The sequence below is a fragment of the Oryctolagus cuniculus genome, chromosome 9 (genome assembly GCF_051225735.1).
Source record: "Oryctolagus cuniculus isolate XC-2025 breed Fujian yellow rabbit chromosome 9, ASM5122573v1, whole genome shotgun sequence".
NCBI classification, from domain to species: domain Eukaryota; kingdom Metazoa; phylum Chordata; class Mammalia; order Lagomorpha; family Leporidae; genus Oryctolagus; species Oryctolagus cuniculus.
In genome coordinates this window covers 78,076,041-78,097,277 of record NC_142875.1, presented here as the reverse complement: position 1 = coordinate 78,097,277, position 21,237 = coordinate 78,076,041, and the positions used below count along the sequence as shown (strand labels likewise).

General features: G+C 41.1%; 1 protein-coding gene across 3 annotated transcripts in view; it reads right to left on the bottom strand.

Moving 5' to 3' along the window:
* Positions 1-21,237, bottom strand: part of DCLK1 (doublecortin like kinase 1) — a 391,925-nt gene that overhangs the window by 174,449 nt on the left and 196,239 nt on the right. For all 3 annotated transcript variants that reach the window (XM_008273546.5, XM_008273545.5, XM_008273547.5), the window contains exon 4: positions 11,750-11,849. In XM_008273546.5, coding sequence (XP_008271768.3) covers positions 11,750-11,849 — 100 coding nt within the window. The remainder of the gene's footprint in view (positions 1-11,749; positions 11,850-21,237) is intronic.

The window sequence follows — 21,237 nt, the reverse complement described above, 5'->3', positions numbered from 1 at the left end:
TAGGCAGTGAAGAGTCAAGAATATCAGTGTCTTGTTATATTTTATTTATTTATAACACTTATAGTAATGAAAATCTTTAAAGACAGCCTCTATTTACACACATATCAAGTTAGTACCTAGTTTTGAAACTGAATTTTAAAATCACCTTCACATCAAGTATTGGCAACAATGACTTTTTTCATCTCCTATGCTTTTCTTTTTTTCTTTTTTTCTTTTTTCTTTCTTTCTTTTTTATTTTATTTTATTTATTTATTTTTTTTTGACAGGCAGAGTGGACAGTGAGAGACAGAGACAGAGAGAAAGGTCTTCCTTTGCCGTTGGTTCACCCTCCAATGGCCGCCGTGGCCGGCGCGCTGCAACCAGCGCACCGCGCTGATCCGATGGCAGGAGCCAGGTACTTATCCTGGTCTCCCATGGTGTGCAGGGCCCAAGGACTTGGGCCATCCTCCACTGCACTCCCTGGCCACAGCAGAGAGCTGGCCTGGAAGAGGGGCAACCGGGACAGAATCCGGTGCCCCGACCGGGACTAGAACCCGGTGTGCCGGCGCCGCAAGGCAGAGGATTAGCCTAGTGAGCCACGGCGCCGGCTTTTTTTTTTTTTTTTTTTTTTGACAGGCAGAGTGGACAGTGAGAGAGAGAGAGAGACAGAGAGAAAGGTCTTCCTTTTTGCTGTTGGTTCACCCTCCAATGGCCGCCGCAGCCAGTGTGCTGCGGCCGGCGCACCGTGCTGATCTGAAGCCAGGAGCCAGGTGCTTCCTTCCAGTCTCCCATGCGGGTGCAGGGCCCAAGCACTTGGGCCATCCTCCACTGCACTCCCGGGCCACAGCAGAGAGCTGGCCTGGAAGAGGGACAACCGGGACAGAATCCGGTGCCCCGACTGGGACTAGAATCCGGTATGCCGGTGCCACAGGCGGAGGATTAGCCTATTGAGCCGTGGCGCCGGCCCTCATGTCCTATGCTTTTCTATAAGGAGCTATTTAACTTTCTAGAACTTTTTTTGCTTGAACTCTAACACTGTCTGGCGCATAGTAGACTCTTAACACATGCTTCGTGTGGGGAACTGAACTGGAAGACTATAAACAGGAATAAAAACACAGTGCATATGCTCCGTAGACCTATTTTAAGAAGAAAATCCTAAAGTACCTGCACTCGGAGGTACATGTGATCTAGTGGAAGAGAGAGAAGAATCTGTTATTTTCCTCGATTTGTTTAAAAAGATAAATGGAAAGTCCATTAGGCTGAGATGATTTCAATGCTTCAGATTCCTCTGTCAGCAAATTGAAACTCAACTCATTGTAAAAGATAAAATGAAACTTAAGCTTAACCAATCAGAAATTGTCAACTAGCAATTTTCCATTGGAATGACCCAAACAAGACTACTGCTACATTTTAACCGATCAAATATTTTCTTTGTCTTGATTCTACATTTACCACATAAAAGGCTTACCCTCAAACCCTTTCAATTTTGTGCTGCCCACTTTATGAATTGCTGTCTGTTCAAACTTGATAAAATTTTAATTCACCCAAGTTTACATTTTGACAGTTCACTACTGAGCTGCAGATGGAGATCAACTCAACCAAGACTGGACATCAGGCCTAAGGACACCTTGTCATAACTGCCCTAAGAAAACCTAAGTGAGTTATTGTAGCTTTTCCTTTCTTTTTCTTTTTGAGAGTTTTTAAGCAGCTATGCTACTAGTCTTTGGCTACGCACCTGGAAGCATAACTTTTTTTGGGAAGAGCAAGGACTTGGAAATCAGACAGACCTTATTTGAACTCTCTTCTCTGCCATTATTTATCTCCGGGCAAAATTTGGATGCATAAGGGTTTTAAATGGCCAGAATTAATGACTAAAATGAATAAGATGCTATCTGGCACGATACAATTAAAGCACTGGATAGAGGTTCAAATATGCAATTAAGTAAGTAGGACCTGGGTTGACATCATGTCTGAAGGTCTCAGAGAATTCAGCTGGCCAAGAGCTAATCGCCCTGCATCGTTTGCAGCTGCTAAAAGATACAATATTCACCCTTAGACTGAGTGCAAACAAGTTTGATGCCTCTATCAAAAAAGTTTATATCCTCTATGCTCTTTGGAGCCTCCATGAACATGTTGTGTTCAGTTCTGGGTGACATTTTAAATAGGATATTGATAATATGACTTTCCAACATAGCAGAGTGCTCTTGAGAGAAAACAGTGAAAGGAACTTTGCCCAAGAAAGCTTATGATTAAAACCAGTTTTGGGGAAGTTCTGGGTTGCAGTCCTTAAGCATCCAAAGGTTGGACAGGTGAAGTTAATTCCTATTGCAACCACTGATTCAGCTAACATTTCTTGGGCCCTTACTAGGAATACCCTGATAGGTGCTGGGTATACGGAGAAGAATGATACACAGGACTAACAACAAGACCCTTACAATTCAAAAAGGTAAAATGCGAAGAGTCTGGTATCCTTACTTTCCATCCCAATTCTGTTACCTACTGGGGATGAGACAAGGATGCTTAGTTTTATGTGTCAACCTGATTGGGCCACAGGGTGCCCAGAGTCAAATTATTTCTGCATATGTCCGTGAGGGTGTTTTTGAATGAGATTAGCATTTGAATTGGTGGATTCCATAAAGTCAATGTGTAGACATCATCCAAACAATTCAAACAACTGAAGGCCTAAATAGGACAAAAGGCAGAGACAGGAGGAATTCAGGTTTTTCCAGGCCTCACTGCTTGAGCTGGTACATATCACTTCATCCTCTCCTCTACCTGGCATGGGATTCGCACCATCAGAGTCCGTAGTTCTCAGGCTTTTGGACTTGGATTAAATTGTACCACTGGCTTTCCTCAGTGTCCACAGCAGCCCCAGGGACTTTTCAGTCTCCATAGTTACACGAGACAATCAATAAATCTCTCTCTATCCATTTGACTATGTCTCTCCTTTTGTGTTTTTTTTCTGAAGAATCCTAATGCAGTGACTGTGGACAGTTTCTTAACTTCTCATAACTTGGCTTTCTTTATTTGTCAAGCAAAACTGCAGAGCTTTTCTGAGAATTGAATGTGATAAAATATTTATAAACTAGGCATTCTTTTATAAAATGGAAAACCCATAACACAAGGCACAATTACCAAAATGTTGTACTAGAGAAAGCAGTAAAGGGCTGGAAAAAGAGTCATCAGTAATTCACTGAAACCAAGTAAACAGGTCAGGCAATTGTTGGGCCAGAGCCGTGGCTCAATTGGCTAATCCTCTGCCTGCGGCGCCAGCACCAGGGTTCTAGTTCCGGTCGGGGCGCCAGGTACTAGTCCTGGTTGTTCCTCTTCCAGTCCAGCTCTCTGCTGTGGCCCAGGAGGGCAGCGGAGGATGGCCCAAGTGTTTGGGTTCCTGCACCCGCATGGGAGACTGGGAGGAAGCACCCGGCTCCTGGCTTTGGATCGGCACAGCGCAGGCCATAGCGGCCATTAGGGGAGTGAACCAACGGAAGGAAGACCTTTCTCTCTGTCTCTCTCACTGTCTAACTCTGCCTGTCAAAAAGGGGGGGGGGGGGGCAATTGTTAAATTGGACCTCAAAGGACAATAAGATGGGGAAGGCAGAAAGGAAGAAAAGGGTTCCAAGTAGACGCGACAGTATGAACAAGGGCAGGAATATTGAAAATAACCAGATTTGGGGTAAAAAATAAGACACAAATAATGCTGTGGCTGGAGTGCTGAGGGACACAGAGATGGTGTCAACTGGAAAGATACAACAGAGTCAGATTACAATGCCCCAGAGAAGCACACCAATGGGCCTGTGGGCCTCAGAGGGCTAGCGGAGGAACCCGAGAGAATCCACCTGTGTTCAAACATGGAGGGGAACAAAGACTAGAATCAGGAAACCAAGTTAAGACATCTTTATCCGAGTATAAGCAGGAGATGATGAGGAACTGATCTGATACAATGGCAGTAACATTGCAAAGCAGGAGGATAAAATGTTGGTATGGAGCGAAGGTGAGGGTGAAGTGAAGATGAATAAAAGAGGACTATGTTTTTGCAAGCTTTGTGTTAAGGAGAATGATGATGCCACAGATCAAACTAGGAAACAGAGGAAGACAGGTGACCAAGAAGATGGTGAGGTCAGTGGCATGATGTGCTGAATCTCAGGCAGCCATGGAATAATCATATGGAAGTTCATAATGGCAAGTTGGAGCTCTTGAGGGGAGTCAGGATACAGACGTAGATTTCAGAGGATGAACAACTAGAAGTTGAGAATGTGTAATCAAACTGGGTTTGAACTCTACCTTCAACACTAGCTGTGTGGCCTTGAACAAATTATTTATCATTTCTAAGCCTTAATTTCCTTAATTGTAAAATTGAGAAAATTATACATACTTCAAAGGCTCTGCTTATTGTCTACCATCTGGTTGCCATTTGTCACCATCGCTGTCTACCATAACCATCATTGCTGAAATCATTAAAGTCAGTGAACTTGGCGAGGAATAGAGTAATTAAGTGGAAAAAAAGGGTTGAGGAATGAATCTTAGGGAGCAATTATGAATGGATATATGGCAGAAGCAAACCTCAAAGAGGCTCAGGAGAAGTCAGAGAGGTGCAGAAGCCAGGACAGCAAAGCACTAGGAAGGTCCAGGGGAGAGAATTCCAAGGAGGGAACCATCAAAAATGGCAACTGCTGCAAAGAAGTCAAGGAGGATAACGGAAACAGAGAGAGAGAGAGAGAGAGAGAGAGGAAGAACATCAGATACAGTGATTTGAAGGTTGTGTGCTAGGGATGGAAGCCAGCTGACAAATGTGATAGGACTCAAATAGGAAATTTCACCCAGGCCCCAAAGAGATGTGAATCAGTCACCAAAGTGAATTGTGAGAAGGATCAATTTCCAGGAATGTCAAAGCTTAAATAAGTAGATATAAACTAGTATAGGCCTGAGTCTCATTACTCACGTCAAGGGTATAAAATCTGGAGGTACTGGAGATCAGGGATCTGTGAGGAAGAGGATTTCTGTAGAGAGAGCTGTCTCTCTGTGAACCCTGTCATTCCAAGAGGGGTGCTGCTCCTCTCCACCTTGACAGGGGCTTCATTGGGAGACTGGGAGTGCTCGGTCAGTGTCCTCTGTGAAGAGGGAAAGGGCAGACCAGTGTTTACACATATGGCCTTCACCTCAAATCTCGGGCAGCACAGTAAAGGAGGCTTGGTTATAGTGATGTGGAGCTAATTAAACTATTCTCAAGGGAGTCACCTAAAAGCAACAGGAAGAACTTCAGAAAACAAGCATTGTCACCCTGTCCCACCCCTCCCAGCCCCATTCCAGTCTCCAAGGATCACAGATAGCAGGCAGCAGGTGAGTGAGAGGACAGAAAGCATCCCACTGGCCTGTCCTTCAGAGTATGGCAGACTTTGTTGGGCACTGGATGGGTGTGGGAAAAGAACTCCAGTTCTGAATGACTCTTATGCAGGACTAGATATTTTCACTTTTGAATTGAGATGGTAATTGGCAGCTTTCTTAAGAGAGACCAGAGAAATCCTGGGATTTTCAAGGTGTCATCTAATGGCAAAATAAGAGCTTCTGCCACTATATAAATCTATGAAAGGGCCATGGAAGATAATTAAAAATAAAAATCTGATAAAACCTTCTAATTTTGTGTGTTCAATGTGCCAGTCACCCAAAGGTATAACTCATGTGTTTGTGAGTCAGACTCAGTGTGAACTGGCTTCATAACTCAGCTAAGAGTTAAGTCTATAAAAAATTGTCAGTCTGTTGCAGGCCATTCATCTTTTTAGCATAATATTACTCCTAAGAGATAAAATCCATGAGAACAAGAAGAAATATTGAATGTTCTGGGGACGAAGTTTAGTGCCTATGATCCTTTGATCTTTAGACATAAGCAAATTAAAAGTCCCTACAAAGGGTCGTATTTTATGTAAGTGTTACTGTCTACAGTTACCCGTGCTAGCACATCGCCCAATGTAGAGCAAGTTAGGGTCCCTTATTAAATAAATGAGTGAATGACCCGAAGGATGAATGAATCAGCAGCAGCTCAAAAACCACTCGGTCTTTATCCAGACTCTCAGCACCTTCTGCTGCTCCCAACGGCCTGCATGTTGCCCAGCACCTCTAGCTCTGGGCACAGCAGCAGGACCTTCCATGGCATCTTTGGCCCAAATCAATGTGGATATAGCAAGAGGGAGATGTTTCCCAAGGGATAGACCCTTGAGTGCTGTCAGTTTTAAAAATCTGACCAGTCCTTCTAAACACGCTTTGGTTTAATTTTCCAGAGATTCCCTCCAGAGAGGAGCGGATATCTTCAAAGGCCCTCTCACCTCTGCCATGGGAATAAAAGTCGAGAGTGAGAAGAAAGCACTTGTTATCACTTTCTGGCTCTAAAGAGCACCAAAAGCAAATCTTGATGACATCTGCCTCCAATTAAGTCCTGCAAATGAGTCTATATGGCTGAGGCCAGCTGCGATCCACTAGGAGGTATATTTCAGCTGAGGTGTCATTCACCAACATCATTCACAAAGTAATAAGGAACACAGTTTTGTACGTGCTTTGACATTTATTGTCTCATTTGAGGTCCATTACAACACAGGGAAAAAAAGGTTTTCTACAGAATAGGAAGCAGGCCCGGAGAAACAGAGACCACACAGCAAGTGGGACATAGCTTAGGCGACATCTCTGTCTTCCAATTCTCTTCCAGTACCGTTGTTTCTAGCCCTGTGTACTCATCTTTCAGAGCTGAGGAAAGCAATCAGGACTTTGTGGCAATGTGTGCCTGATGCAGCTTCTGTCTAATCTCATTTAGTACATGAGTCCCAGGAAGGTGGTCAGAGTGGAATATTCTAGAAATGCTTGTCAAGTGTTTTCTGAATACCCAAACCATGTAGATTCACAGAGAAGCCGAGCAAGTCTCTGCTGCAGAATGACATATGCAGGAAGAACACCAGATTCTAGTGCAGAGAGAAGTTGAATTGGAATTCTTCAGAGATAGCACTATGCGTATATGTCTATGCACATGTATGTGTGTGTGTACATAGGCACACACACACATACCATGTCCCCAAAATTTTAGTGCAGTTTTCAGAGCTTTAATAACTTCAGAAAGACAAACTTACCAAGAAAAACATTTTAAATCTTAATAACTTATACTTCTTCTACACTTAGAGTTGTGAATGTTGGATAATGTATTTCTAATCTTTTTTGTTTTAGTTTGCACTTGTGACCCTCAACCAGAGGGGCTGATATAACTTATAACACACACTACACCTCCGACATACACAGCAAATGAACTGTATCACACTGCATCTCACACTAAGCCTGGAGTCAATCAAAAGTAATTTTCACACATGCTGTCATGAAAACTATATTGCTCCAGATGAATTAGCACAATCTTTCTTTTCCTTTTTTTAAAACTCTAGAATACTACTTTTTGTTTATACCAATTCAACTTTATTTTCCTAGATATCATTCATTTGTTAGAATTATTGCAGATCCTGTCCAGTCTTTGATTGTAGTATCTCCCCTTCCAGTGTTTTTCATCCACATACCTTTAATATTCTCAAACAGGCATTTCTAATCACATAAAAGCATGCAGAGTCCAAGGCAGAACCCTGTGGTGGGACTCTTAGCAAACAAACTGGGTCTCTACCTGCAGAGACATTATAGGCTAATTTGAATAGAGACCTCCTCCAACACACTGGACATCAACCTATAAACCAACAGCTTTCAGACAGGATACTTCAGTCAAATATAAATACAACCACTCATATACCATCCAGATATACATTATCACCCTAGCCAAAGAGACCACAAGAAGGGCTCTGTCAAATGTACTGCTGAAATTCTCAGACTATCTAAGGGCCTTGTTCTAACCCCCAGCTGGGGACCCTAACTCTTTCTGATGAGGGGGCAGTCTGGCCACAGCTCTGTTGCTTGTATATGCTAATAAATACATTACAATCACTAGACAAATTGAAAGATCAAAACCAACAAATGAAAACTAGCTTACCCAAGTTCAAGTAATATCTGGACAGGTCCCAGTGACATCTTCTGTGGGTTGAACCTTGTGCCCCAGAAAAATACATTCAAGCCCTAACGCTTAATACCCGTGATTATGATCTTATTTGGAAAACGGATCTTTGTAGATGTTTTCAAGTTAAGATGAGGTCACACTGCATAGGGTAGGCCTAATCTAATAATTGGGATCCTTGTAAGAACAGGGATATAATGACCCATAGTAAGATCACAAGAAGATGGAGGTAGAGATTGGAGTGAGGCTACCACAAGCCAAGGAATGCCGAGAACAGCCAGCAGCCAGCAGCAACTTGGAAGAAGCAAGACAGGAGTCTTCACTAGAGCCTTCAGAAGGGCATAGCTCTACTCACAGCCTGATTGTGGGCTTTTGGCCTCCAGAACTATGAAACAATAAATTTCTGTTGTTTTAAGCCACTCTTCTTGGGGTACTTTGTTACAGCAGTCATATCAAAGTAATATCACATCAACAAAACTATTAGGGGGTCTTCAAAAAATTTATGGAAAATGTGGTTTATGAAAAAACGATGCAAGGATTTCCAAATTTGTACCAAAAATACATGCATTGTTTAGTTCCAGTTTTCTGGGAACTTTTAAAAATACCTGATATGTAAGCTTAAAATAATACCTATTGCCAACAGAATCAACAGCACTTTGGGGATTGGTTGATCAATATACGAGAATTAGAAAAGTGAAAGGAGAGGATTGGTGATATTTAGACTCTGGAGCAGGTGGTAGGCCTAATGTAGGGGAGCCAGGGAAGGAAGGTGAGTGGGTGAAGGATTTGGCCAGGTTTGGGGGCATTGGCCCTGAGGGTGGGGCAATAGACCAAAGGTGATCTCCAGGAGCAAATTCATCACAAGGATGTGAGCTGGACATTTCTCACCAGAAAAGCCCTGCTGCTTTTGAAGGGCAAGAAATCACAAATTCATCACTTTGTCATCAGCGTATAAACAACACCATGTTGAGCTTCCTGTCTCCAATTTGGCATTTCCTTAAGGATGTTTCTTCATTCTAAATTAGACAGCAAGCCATGCAGGGGAAGGATCTGCAGGCCCTTCTGTCTATATATAGCGCACTCTATCCACCACTTCCAAGGTGCTAAGACACCACTGATGGATGACGATGTCTCTAAAGTGGTCACATTCTGAACCAGCATGAGGAAGACAGCTTTTCCGCACGTGAAAACTTAGGGGAAGAAGGAGGCTCGCTCGCAGTTTCTAACACTGACCTGGCTCCCATGTGGCCCTATGAAATATACATCTGTGATGGCAAAAGTTCTCATTGGCAAGACCTTAAGAGGCATCCCCAGGAGCTTTTCTAGCAGTAATTAGGGGGATGTATTATTGCTAATCCCAAACACACTAGGAGCCCAGTTAATTCTGAAAGATAAAATAAAAGTGCTGCCTTGCGGCAAAAGGGCACTTCTTAGTGCCATTAAATCCAGTGAAGCCCTGTGCAGGGCGAGCAAATTAATTCTGGAGATGTCTGCACCCCATGCTGACACCCCTTTATGGAAGCTACCATGGAACAGGCAAATCAAGCATCAACGTGCAAATACCATTTAGCAAGTAGAGATAAGCCAGGCTAAATCATGCTCAGAGCACTTAAAAAAAGATTCAAATTTTAATACATTAGCACCAGAACATGCTGTACAAGCAACAGGAAAATTGCAGTTGTCAACGTGTGAATTTAGTCTCGGGGTAAGTTCATCCAAGGAAGTAAAATCTCAATTTAGATTCTTTTTGCTACCCCCCCCCCCATATCCACGTGTTTCTTTTAGAGTGGAGGAGGACATTGTTACTCAGCAAATATTTTTCACACCAAGAAGGGTGGACTCATCAGGATGTCAAGTGCTCACCAAAATAGTCTGAAGCAGTCCTTCCTAGAGCCAAACCACAATGTCCTGTGGGATGTGCGTGTGTGTGTGTGTGTGCGCGCACACACATGTTTCTAAGTCTGTAATTCTGTGTGCATTCTTTTTTTAATGAGAAAGGATTCTAAGAGGAAATTGCAAGGGATTTTCTCCAGTTTCCTTTTTTACCATTCTCAAAAAGTCTACCTATCCTCCATCATGATTGAGTAGGGGTAGGTGTAGCGTCCTGGGGTGACAGCACGCTGTTGGGAGGGGAAAGCTCCCCAAGGCTAGTCAGGTGGGAGAAGTGGTCCCACATCCACCTGGGAACTGGATAGAAACAAGAGGGCTTGGGAGTGCATAGCCAACTCTGCTGATCTGAAACTGAGCTGTATTCCAGCTCGGCTTGGACAAGCTGTTTTCTATATCAAAGCAACAAATAGAACTTTCATTTTGGAACGCATCTGGTCTCTCAGACCATTCTATCAGAAGCCACTATTTTCTTTAAATTGAAAGTCAAGGCAGTTTATTTTCTCAAAACTGTGCTGTCAGCTCTTCCTCCTGGCTCCTAACATTCACATGTTCCACACAATGGCAAGGCTGTCTTATCCTCAAAAGAGGATAAGAGATGGGGAGACCCTCCCTGAGGACATGATATGTCTGACATATTTACAAAAATATTTGCCCTAAAAGGCACATCAATCACTGATAAAGATGAGACGTATTTGGAGAAAACTTATTTAGAGGGGGAAAAAATGCCAATCTACCCTTCCAGATAGGATCCTTGAACCAAAATAAATTCTTCAAATGACATAGCTACACGTATTTTAATCAAGCATTTGACATTTCATGACAAACAACTAATTTTTCTTATTCTTGTCACTCCCTATGCACCCTAATTTCTAATATGAAATAACTGTGGAAAGCTTAAATGAGATAACTGATTATATGCATGTGCATATAATATAGCTAGTGTATGCGGATACACACCTGCAGTGTTAGGGTGCGGTCCCTGTTCTACATCACTGACCTTATTATTGTAGGTGCTCTATCACTACCCAGCCGCTTTGTAAAAAGGCTGTTGATTACTTTTTTTGCATTGATCTAACCAAACAATTCATTACCACTTCAAAAAGTATTTCAAACTATACAGAATGTGTATTGTCAATAAATTTGTAATATTTCCCCAAATAAATTCTAAGTCATGTTACCTAGGAAGGGTCTCTTTACACAATTGTCTTGTTTTGCTCCTGTTAAGATTCTGAGATAATTTAAAGCAGCAAAAAGCCATTCTTGGAGTCACACTGTTAATATTCATCTCTTAAGAAATTCTTTACCCCGTATTGTCCCACTTTATCAATTACAGATGGTCACATCTAATGTCTCAGTGGAAGGAAACTACTTTCCTCCTTTTTGATACCTCTTATATGCTAATGACATACAAATTCCAAAGTATGTCAATGAACAGGGTTACTAACTCATTTCTCCAGCTAGAAATTAAAGGAGGTGACATGGGAGTTGAGTCGCAAAAACATATTCACAATTGTATGATCACAAATCCCTCGACCATAAATTCAGAGAAAACCTATGTAATTAAAATGTAAAAATTAAGAATGTTTTCTATAAAATATGAATGTAGTTATTAAATGATTGTAAATTAACCATCAGTAATTTATTCTTCTACATTATTTGGCTTTTCCAATGATCATTTCATCTGTTTCCTATATTTTAAAAAAATCAAAGAAATTCAAGATATGGAAAAGACACGCTGGTTGAGGGTCTGAAACTGATTTGGTAGCTTTGGAGCTGACATAATCTTGGCCTGGTGCAGCTCGTTTTGGAAAGCTGCCTCAAATTTCCCCTGGTTTTGAACTTTTTTTTCCTTACCACTTTCATCTAGCAAGAAATCATCCTGGTAACGGAACTTCTCCGGTCCACATGCAATAAAAATGTCATCGTCACCAAAGAAGTCCTGAAGGCACATCACCTACAAGAGAAAAGCATGGTGCTCAGCGAGGGGCCGGCAGAACAGCAATTACAACAATGCATCCCTGCCAGCAGACATCTGCATAGAGCCCCTTCCCGTCTCCTGCAATCAACAGGGCAGCTTCTCCAGAGGAATTTCAAAAGAGGTCTCCCAGCATCTGTTCCTAGTAAGAAGCATGTTACGTTTCAGTTCTGCGGGAAGACGGGATAAGGCAAGTCGAACCGGTAACTGTCACATTTATTACTTGATACAGCAATAGGCTATGAGGTAAGAGCCCTTTGTTTCCATAATAGAGTGGATGCGCCCACATGTGCAAAAGGCGCTCCCCTTTACTCTCTGAATGTAATGCTCGTTGAGAGCAACCAAGTCAGCATATGGTTTGAGCAACAAATATGTTTTTTAGTAATTGAGACCATCATACGCACGTGGTAATCGCTGGAGAGAAATATGTGTATCACAGTATGAACATAAGAACCTCCTTTAGACCCATTCTACCTCTACTTGAAAGGAAAATGGAACTCTTATAAAAGGAATAATTAAAAAATGAAGTTATTGCTGAGGTTTAGCTGCGGAGACAACAGCAACTGTATACCTATCACCCAAGCGATGCTAAACTGTAAAACTCCCAGGCCACCCAATTTCTTATCATATAAAAGGAAAATGTCGAGCAATCTTTGGACCTTTATTCCACTTATCCTCCAATGAAAACTTTGAGAGAGCTAAATGTCATTTTGGAAGGAAACATGGTCAAAATGAATAATTTCCAAGGATATTGCCTTTTGTCTTTCGATATGCTGTGTAATATTTAGTTTACAACATGTACAATGCCAACGCCAGCAACACTATTGATTTCTATCTATTTTCAATTTCCTTTGTCCACTTGACCAAATCAAAAGGTGGTCCACTGAAGGCACCCATTCAGAGCTGTATGAAATAGATTTTCTAATAGCATTTCCCTGGGTATTCCAAGAACACAGGCAAAGCTTCTGGAGTATTAATTCTGTTGGCCTGTGTTTACTATTAGCATCTCCCTTCCTTGTCTGCAGTTCCGTCTTGGGTATCTCCGGGGTTCTGCTTTCTGTCAGTGCCTGAGAGTGTGACCCTGACATGTATCACATGTGCACTAACACTTACAGAAAAAGATGGGAGAACAGAGTGGTATTTAGAGTCCCCAAATGCAGTGATGTGTGGGCTTCAGATAGTCCTTCCAAATAATCTCTCATTCCTGAATAATCACTTGGCTGGAGTTTTACAGGGGGAAATTTCTATAACAGCTTGGTAATCAACATGAAGCATGAAGAGGTACATCTGTGGTTGTTGGAGCTGGTTCTGTCTTGAAAGCTAGAAAACGCAGGTGATTTGAGAAAGACATTGTAATCACGGAGGAGATGGACCACAGGGCTTCAAGGGTGGTGTCAGAAGCTGTGACCTATTTGGCTTACAAAGAGGCTCCTGGTATTCAGAACTTACCCTCCTTGTCACTCCTCTTTCTGACTCCAACCCTGACCCTACTCCCTGTCCTGACACAACAGTCCCCACCCTAGCATTCTCTATGGGCACTGGCTTCATTTCAACCAACTCTTATGGGCCATTTTCTTATTTTTTAGAGGAATACATTAGATTCTCAGGGTCACAGCAAATCCATGCTAATTACTACAAAACAATTTCATGAATTCTAATGTTAAAGTGATATAATACAAAGAGAACAAATTCAATGTAGTGTTCACAGATACAAATCTAAAAACATAAAGATACTTCCCCCTTCCTTCCTTTCTTCCTTTTTATTTCTTTCTTCCCTTCTTTCTCTACTTCTCTTCCCTCCTTCCCTTCTCTTTCTTCTTTTTTCAAATTTCTGAGACAAGTATTTTAAACTTGCACAATAGTCAAAGACTCAATGTGCCTAAATAAAGTTCAACATGTAAAAAGACCATAGTTCAGCAGGAATATAGGCAAGGACTATAAACAACAATTAAATGAAAAATGTCAATTTCACACATGTACAGTAAATTTTTAAAAAATCACAGATGTTTAAAACTATCGTAGTACATAATTATTTTTACGTTTTTCTCTATTTGAAAATTTTAATTTTTATTTAGTTTTTAATAGATTCAATGTGATTTATAGATACAATTCTAAGAACATAATGATATTCCTTCCTTCCCTTCCCCTCCCTCCATCTTTCCTTTTCCCTTTCTCTTTCTCTCTCTTTTAGTTTTTGAGATGATATATTTTAAAATGACATTACTGTAAAAAGGATTAATGCTTCAACAACTAAGAAGTTTAATAAGTAAAAGCAAAAAGCCCATACTTTAGTGAGAATATAGACAATGACCATAATGGGAAAATGATCATTTCACTCATACACAGTAAATTTTAAAGTAATCACAGATCACCAAAACTATAGTAGTATAACATTCTTAACCACTGCCGAAGTTATAAAACAAAGTTTTACAAAACCATGTTTGCAGCAATACTGAAACACACAGACATTTCCTTTTTCTCTCTTTTTGTTTTTTGAACTTTCGCTCCCACATGTAAGGGAGAACATGCAGTATTTGTCTTTCTGGGTCTGGCTTATTTCACTCAACATGATGTTCTCTAGTATGTCCATTTTGCTGAAATAGTAGATTTTCATTATTTTTTATAGCTGAATAATATTCCATTGTGTATATATACCACATTTTCTTTATCCATTCACCTGATGATGGACATCTTCTTTGGTTCCAAATTTTGGCGATTGTGAATAGTGTTGCTATGAACATAGTGGTGCAGTATCTCTTTGATACACTGTGCTCAAGTCTTTTTGATATATACCCAGTAGTGGGATCTGTAGATCATATGGCAGGTCTATTTGTAGTTTTTTTAAAAGAAATCTCCACACTGTTTTCCACAGTGGCTGCACTAATTTGCATCCCCACCAACGTGTATAAGTGATCCCCTTTCTCTTCAACTTCCCCAGCATTTGTTACTCTCTGTGTTTTGGATTTTCGCCTTTCTGACATTCTGATTTTAGCCATTGTCATTGTGGTTTTGATATCCATTTCCCTGATGGCTAGCAATATTGAGAATTTTTTCATATATTTGTTGGTCATTTGTATTTCTTCTTTTGAGAACTGTCTATCGAAGTCCTTTGCCCATTTCTCAACTGGAGTGATCTATGGACCATTTTCATTGTACTTGTATGCATCTTTACTGAATGCCTACCACAGGCCAGTTTGCACACAGCACAGATGTACAAAAATGAGTAAGACATGATCTCTCTCAGGAAAAGTGTGAACAATTCACATCAAAGAGCAGAATTTCCTAAAGTATGGATGGCTAATAGGTTTTGTGCAAAAGGGAACTGTGCAAATAAAATGCTGTTTATCCAGTGTAAACAGGTTAGTTTTGTTTCCAAACCACAAAATCCTTGTTGTACTAATATACATTGTGACTCCAAAGAGGAGATAGAAAGATCCAGTATTTCCCAAATTTATTTGATTCTAAAAATTGTTTCTCACACAGTACCATACAGACCAGAGCTCCTTTTGGACCTTTACTGGCAGCCCTGAGTGCAAAGGATTATGGGAACACACACAGGAAAGCGTGGTGACCATTTTCTTGCTGGGTAGCCATGTTTCTGTTGAAACATTTATTTGGTAATTTATTAACTCACTCAAACTTTTATGACTGGGGCCAAACATTATGATGACAAATCGCTGATAGATGAAAAACACTGTTTTCTAATGGAAGCTGTCCTTTCTCCCTGCATATTCTCACCATTTACATTCTGAAACATCAGGTTGCTGACCAGACCACATGTGTCTGTGTAACTGTGTTTCGAGTCACTGCAAAGTGGACAAATAACTATCATCAAGACTGCAACATGTAGACAGCCAACTTTCTTCCGTCACTCTACTGATGACCATTTTCCAAAGCTGAGAGTTAAAAAACAGCACAGACAACAATCATCTTGGACAGTTTAGGCTTCATTCGATTGGCAAGTGGGAAATGAAACATGATGAACTTCTGATGTTCTTTCCAACACCAGGATTCCAAGAATATAAAAGGAGCACAGTGATTGTTAAGGAAAAGTAACTGTCATCACCCAGCACAAAAAGACAGGGGGAAGTCATTTCAGTGCTGAACAACGGGTATTCATTTACCTCTCAAGCTTCAGTGATTGAAATCAAAGAATTTGCTGAACTATCAGAAACTCTGATGTTTTCTGCGCTTTCTGCTCTGCATCACTTCACTTCTTTCCTGCTCACAACTTCCCACCGGAAAAGGTGGGTAAGGTCAGTTGACCAAATTCAAATACAAAACTGTTCCTTGTTAGAAGCCTTGGTAAAAGGGTTGAGAGCAATGGAGGCTTGAACACAAGGTTATGATAAAGATGGATCTAGGAGAATCAGTTATGCATGTTTTCACGCTTTGTTATGAGTCTAGAGGTAGCTATAATGTAGTCTATCTAACAAAAAAGAATAGCAGAAGGTTTGTAATCCTTTTCTCTAGGCAAATACACTTTGAGAATTTTCCTTGAGGCATTACTATGTATGCTGACATCAGGGATTATAAAAAGAAGATAAATGTAAAATCTAGGTTTTATATAATAAATTAATTTTTATAAATCTACACAATATGAACCTCTTTTAAATTGAATATTCTAATAATTCAGTGTGGTTACCAGCTTTAAAAAAATAAGTTCCTATGGACAGCCAAGACACCGTGGCAAAAAATGTTCTACATGAAGGATCTCTGTGAGTGAGACCCCAGCAGGAAGAAGTGGCCATCAAAGAAGGATGTACTTTTCTCTAAAGAGAGGAGAGAACTTCCACTTCACTACGGCCTTGTCTAAATGCTGATGGAGTCTGTGGATTCAAAAGGCTTCCATAGCCTAGATAGCTCATGTGAAGAACCTTGGATGGTCACTGACTCATATATAAGAGTGTTAATTGTTGAATTAATAACAGGAGTCACTGTGCACTAACTCCCCATTCAGAACCTCTGCCCTCAATGAGTTGTATTATGAGAGTTAACTGTAAAACTAGCTCTCAAAGTTTTTTTTGTGTGTGCATGTGTGTGCAAATTGTTGAAATCTTTACTTAGTATAAAGTTGGTGTTCTGTGTACAAAGTTAATTGAAAATGAATCTTAACGGAGAATGGGACTGGGAAAGAGAGAGGGAGGAGGAGAAGGGGTGGGAGTGTGGGTAAGGTGGTAAGAATCACTATATTCCTAAAGCTGTACTTACAAAATTTGTATTCCTTAAAAAAAAATATAGCAAAAAAAGTATCTCTCTCTCTCTCTCACACACACACACACTAAAAAGCAGTTCCTGAGGCAAGCATTTGGCTTAGTATTTAAGATGCAGGTTAAAATGGTCGCATCCCAAGCTGGAGAGCCTGGGTTAGATGCCAGGCTCTAGCTCCTGACTCCAGCTTCCTGTTGATGCAAAGCCTAGGAGGCAGTGGTGATGGCTCAAGTGATTGGGTTCCAGCTATCCATGTGGGAGACCTAGATTGAGTTCTTGGCTCCCAGCTTTGGCCCTGGCCTGGCCCAGGGTCACTGTGGGCACTTGAGCAGTAAACCAGCAAATTGGAAGTTCCCTTTCTCTCTGTCTGATTCTGTCATCTCTCAAACTTTAAAAAAATTCTATATATGGATGAAAAAAACCATACTTCTTCTTATAAGGGGATGACAGTTGAACTTCTCTGCCAAGAAATTCTTTCTTAGTAGGTCTCAGATGATGGACGTGTTTGTCAAGATTAGATATAGGGCAGATACAGAGATAGCAAGTGTGAGTAAAGAGAGACATTCAACCTGTGAAGAGCACCATTTTAAGCTTTTCTATTTCACCATCCTCCAGTCATCCCACCAAGAAGAGGTGGTTTGTCAGTGCTGGCTCTTCTGTGTATCACTATGGCCACAGATTCAAATCCAGGCATTGCCTATACTGCTGCCCTTTACCTCCCAAATCATGTCAGTGTAGAGCTCATCCACCCACCCGATGCTTTTGGCATTTCCCTCTTATGAGCTTTATCACATCTCCTCCTTTCTCTCCATCAGTCTACTCTTCTTAGTAAACTTTCAGAATTTCTCTGCCTGGCTCAGAAAACCACCAATGGCTGACAATCAAGTCAATGATTCATCTTTCTGAGCCAGGCATTTCAGATGCCTTAAAATCTGGCTCCAACCAATCTTTCACACTTCAAGTTGTTCTAGTTGAAAAACAGTGTCTGATATGGAATAAGCATTTGTTGGGTAGACTGAAGAAAAGAAGGATAGATGGATTATGTTCTAACCTAAAACATGTTCCAATTCATCTGCTTTACTTATTCTTCTCTCTGAAAACTGCTCATCCTTCCCTCTCTTTGTGCTTTTTTGTAAGGCTGCTTTCCTGTTTTGCATCCCCACCTTCCTACTTTTTGCCTGTTCAAATCCCTCCTGTTGTCCAAGGTTCAGTTGAACATTCAGGCTCTACGGTCTCCATCCACTGCCCTGAATCTCTAATCATCATTCAATGTTTATTGATCACCTGTTATTTGCCAGTCACCGTGCTAAGCCTTGAGGATACAACATCCCTCACTGTTAACCTCTTATTTCCTCAGTACATTTGTCTACAGGTTTAGGATCTGAAGAATTCCTAATGCCCTGTTGTGAATGGATACTGCAGAAAACAGTAACTTGCATTTCCTTCCAGTTATTCTGTCAATGCCTGGAGTCAGCTGATCTGGATTCCAGCCCTTGTTCCACCACTATTCTAACTTAGGCAAGTCAGAAACCCTCTGGAATAGTTTTGTTTCTTTCTTTCTTTTTTTTTTTTAAGATTTATAGATTTATTTGAAAGTCAGAGTTACAGAGAGAGAGGAGAGACAGACAGAGAGAGCTCTTCTATCTGTCAGTTCACTCCCCAAATGGCTGCACTGGCCTGGGCTGGGCCAGGCTGAAGACAGGAGCCAGGAGCTTCTTCCCAGTCGCCCACGTGGGTGCAGTGGCCTAAGGACTTGGGCCATCCTCTGCTGCTTTTCCAGGCACATTAGCAGGGAGCTGGACCAACAGTGGAGCAGCTGGTACTTGAACCAGTGCCCAAATGAGATGCTGGCACTGCAGGTAGTGGCTTAACTTTCTGCATCACAGCGCCAGCCCTAATAGTTCTGTTTCTAAATATTTGGGATTCAGTTACAGCAGAAGCCATGTCTCCTGGTGATGCCGTCTTTGGCACTAAGGAGATCCCTGTCCTGACACTGCTACCCATGAGCACCGCACGGTCATCAGAGCCCAGGCCCTGAGTTCACTGAGCTCTGCCACTAGGGTGTCAATTTCTTTGCACTTCAGTTTATCATACCAGCTGTTAAAGGATTAAAGGAGTTGAGATTGTGGATTGTAAGAAAATAAATCCTCAATAAATTTTAGCTACTTTTTGTTAGTCCAAGTGCATTTTTAGTTCCAAATAAGTATAAGTCAAATGTATACTTATTGTGAATTAGTAAAACATGGTTTTCTTTCTCAAAAAGCAGAGTATGTAGCTCCTGGGCACTATACCAACAAGCTTCTCTTCTTGGAAGATTTGGGTGAAATGTAGTCAAAGGTGCCTCTTTTGCTTTGGATTTAAGGATTATAGCACCATAATCTTGATGAAAAGTATACTTTCAATTGGCATCAGGAAACTGGTGCAGTGCTGGAAGAAGTTAGTAGCACACAGGTGAGATATGGTCGATGCCTCTGATTTCTATTTGCACTGGATGACGCTCTGAAAAATCATTCTCAAGGAAGCCCCCATGGAATCAGCCATAGTCCTGTAAACCATTGGCTTCACTTAGGGCTTCCTGAGATCCACAATCAACTTCAGTTTTGTGGTAACCAGAGATTTGTATTCTGAGAAACTTGTCATCTGTGGAAATGCCCTACAGGAGAAAAGAAATTGGATGCATTCTATATGCAGTTTATAAGAAGCTAGTCCAATTATGGTCCATTCCACTAAATATTCTATCCAGTAAGGGAGAGCCTTTGGCCTAGTCATTAAGATGCCAGTTAGGAACACCCATGTCTCATATCAGAGTGAGTAGCTAGGCTCAATGCCCAGCTCTAGGTCCCGACTCTGATTTCCTGCTAAAGCAGACCTGGGAGGCAGCGGTGATGGCTCCAGTAAATGGGTTCCTGCCACTCACGAGGGAGACCTGGACTGGGTGCCCAGCTCCAGGCTTTGGATTGGCCCACACAGCCCCAGATTTTATGAGCAGCTGGGGAGTAAACCAGTGAAAGGGATTCCTCTCTCTCTCCCCTACCCCTGTCCCTTCTGTTCTTTGTCTCAAATAAGTACATAAAAATATATATTCTATTGGTTACTTTTGTTCTTCCCTTTGGTTACTGTATCAAACTCTAACTTCAAAGAAAAACATTGACTTTTATTGCATCAGAGTTGGCCTCTAATGGTATAGGCACAATGCTAGACTTACATATCTAAAAGGACAGGGGTGATTATTATGACTCAATGTGTTGGGAAAAGCCCTTTAAGAGGGAATGGGACAGCTGGGTCTGAGCCCGGATTTGACATTAACCAATGTACACACTTGGATGAGTTCCTGACTTCTTCTTGCTTAGCAGTTTCTGTACTGGTTCTAATATGTTTTTACCACAGCAATTATATGATGACAATAAAAAGAAAAGATAAAAAAATTCTCTTTTGGTATAACATACTAACAAGAATATTTCTATCTGCATGACTGTATTTAATCCTTCATGTACATTATTATACTTAATCTTATCCACTCAGAAGATAGACTGTTTGACAATAGCTAGATGGTATTAATATCTCCATTTTACAGATAAAAAAATGTAGCCAGATTAAACAGAGGATTAATAGGAATCTGAAAGCAGGTCAGTCAGAATTCAAATGCAGGCTCTAAACCACCGAGCTTCAGGAAAACAAGTCTATTCAAATACACAGAAATATCTACCCTGACATGTGTGTATTGTGAGTTTCATTTGATAAAGCCATTATGATCAATAGTTTTCACAAATATGGCACATTAATAGTGCACAATAAAAACATCTGAAGGAAATTTGAGTAATTTCTATGGCTCAAGGAAGACATTCCTTTTTCCAACTCTCTTGATGTGAAATCTGGATTCATATATTTTCCATTAACTTGTCATTACGTACACTTCCCCGGGAGACTGAACCTCCTACAGGGAAAGCAGAAAACTACAAATATGGGCTTCCTTGCCTCTGAGCTTCCGGCTTGAGTTGCTCTGCAAGGGCAGAGATTCAAACAAAGGCAATAAAAGCATCTGCTATTTACACATTTTCCAAAGCAGGACCACGGAATCCATTCCCCCTCACTGGAACGAGATCTCCATGGTGACGATGACTTCTGGGAGCTGGTCCCGTTTCTCAGCTGAGCCTGA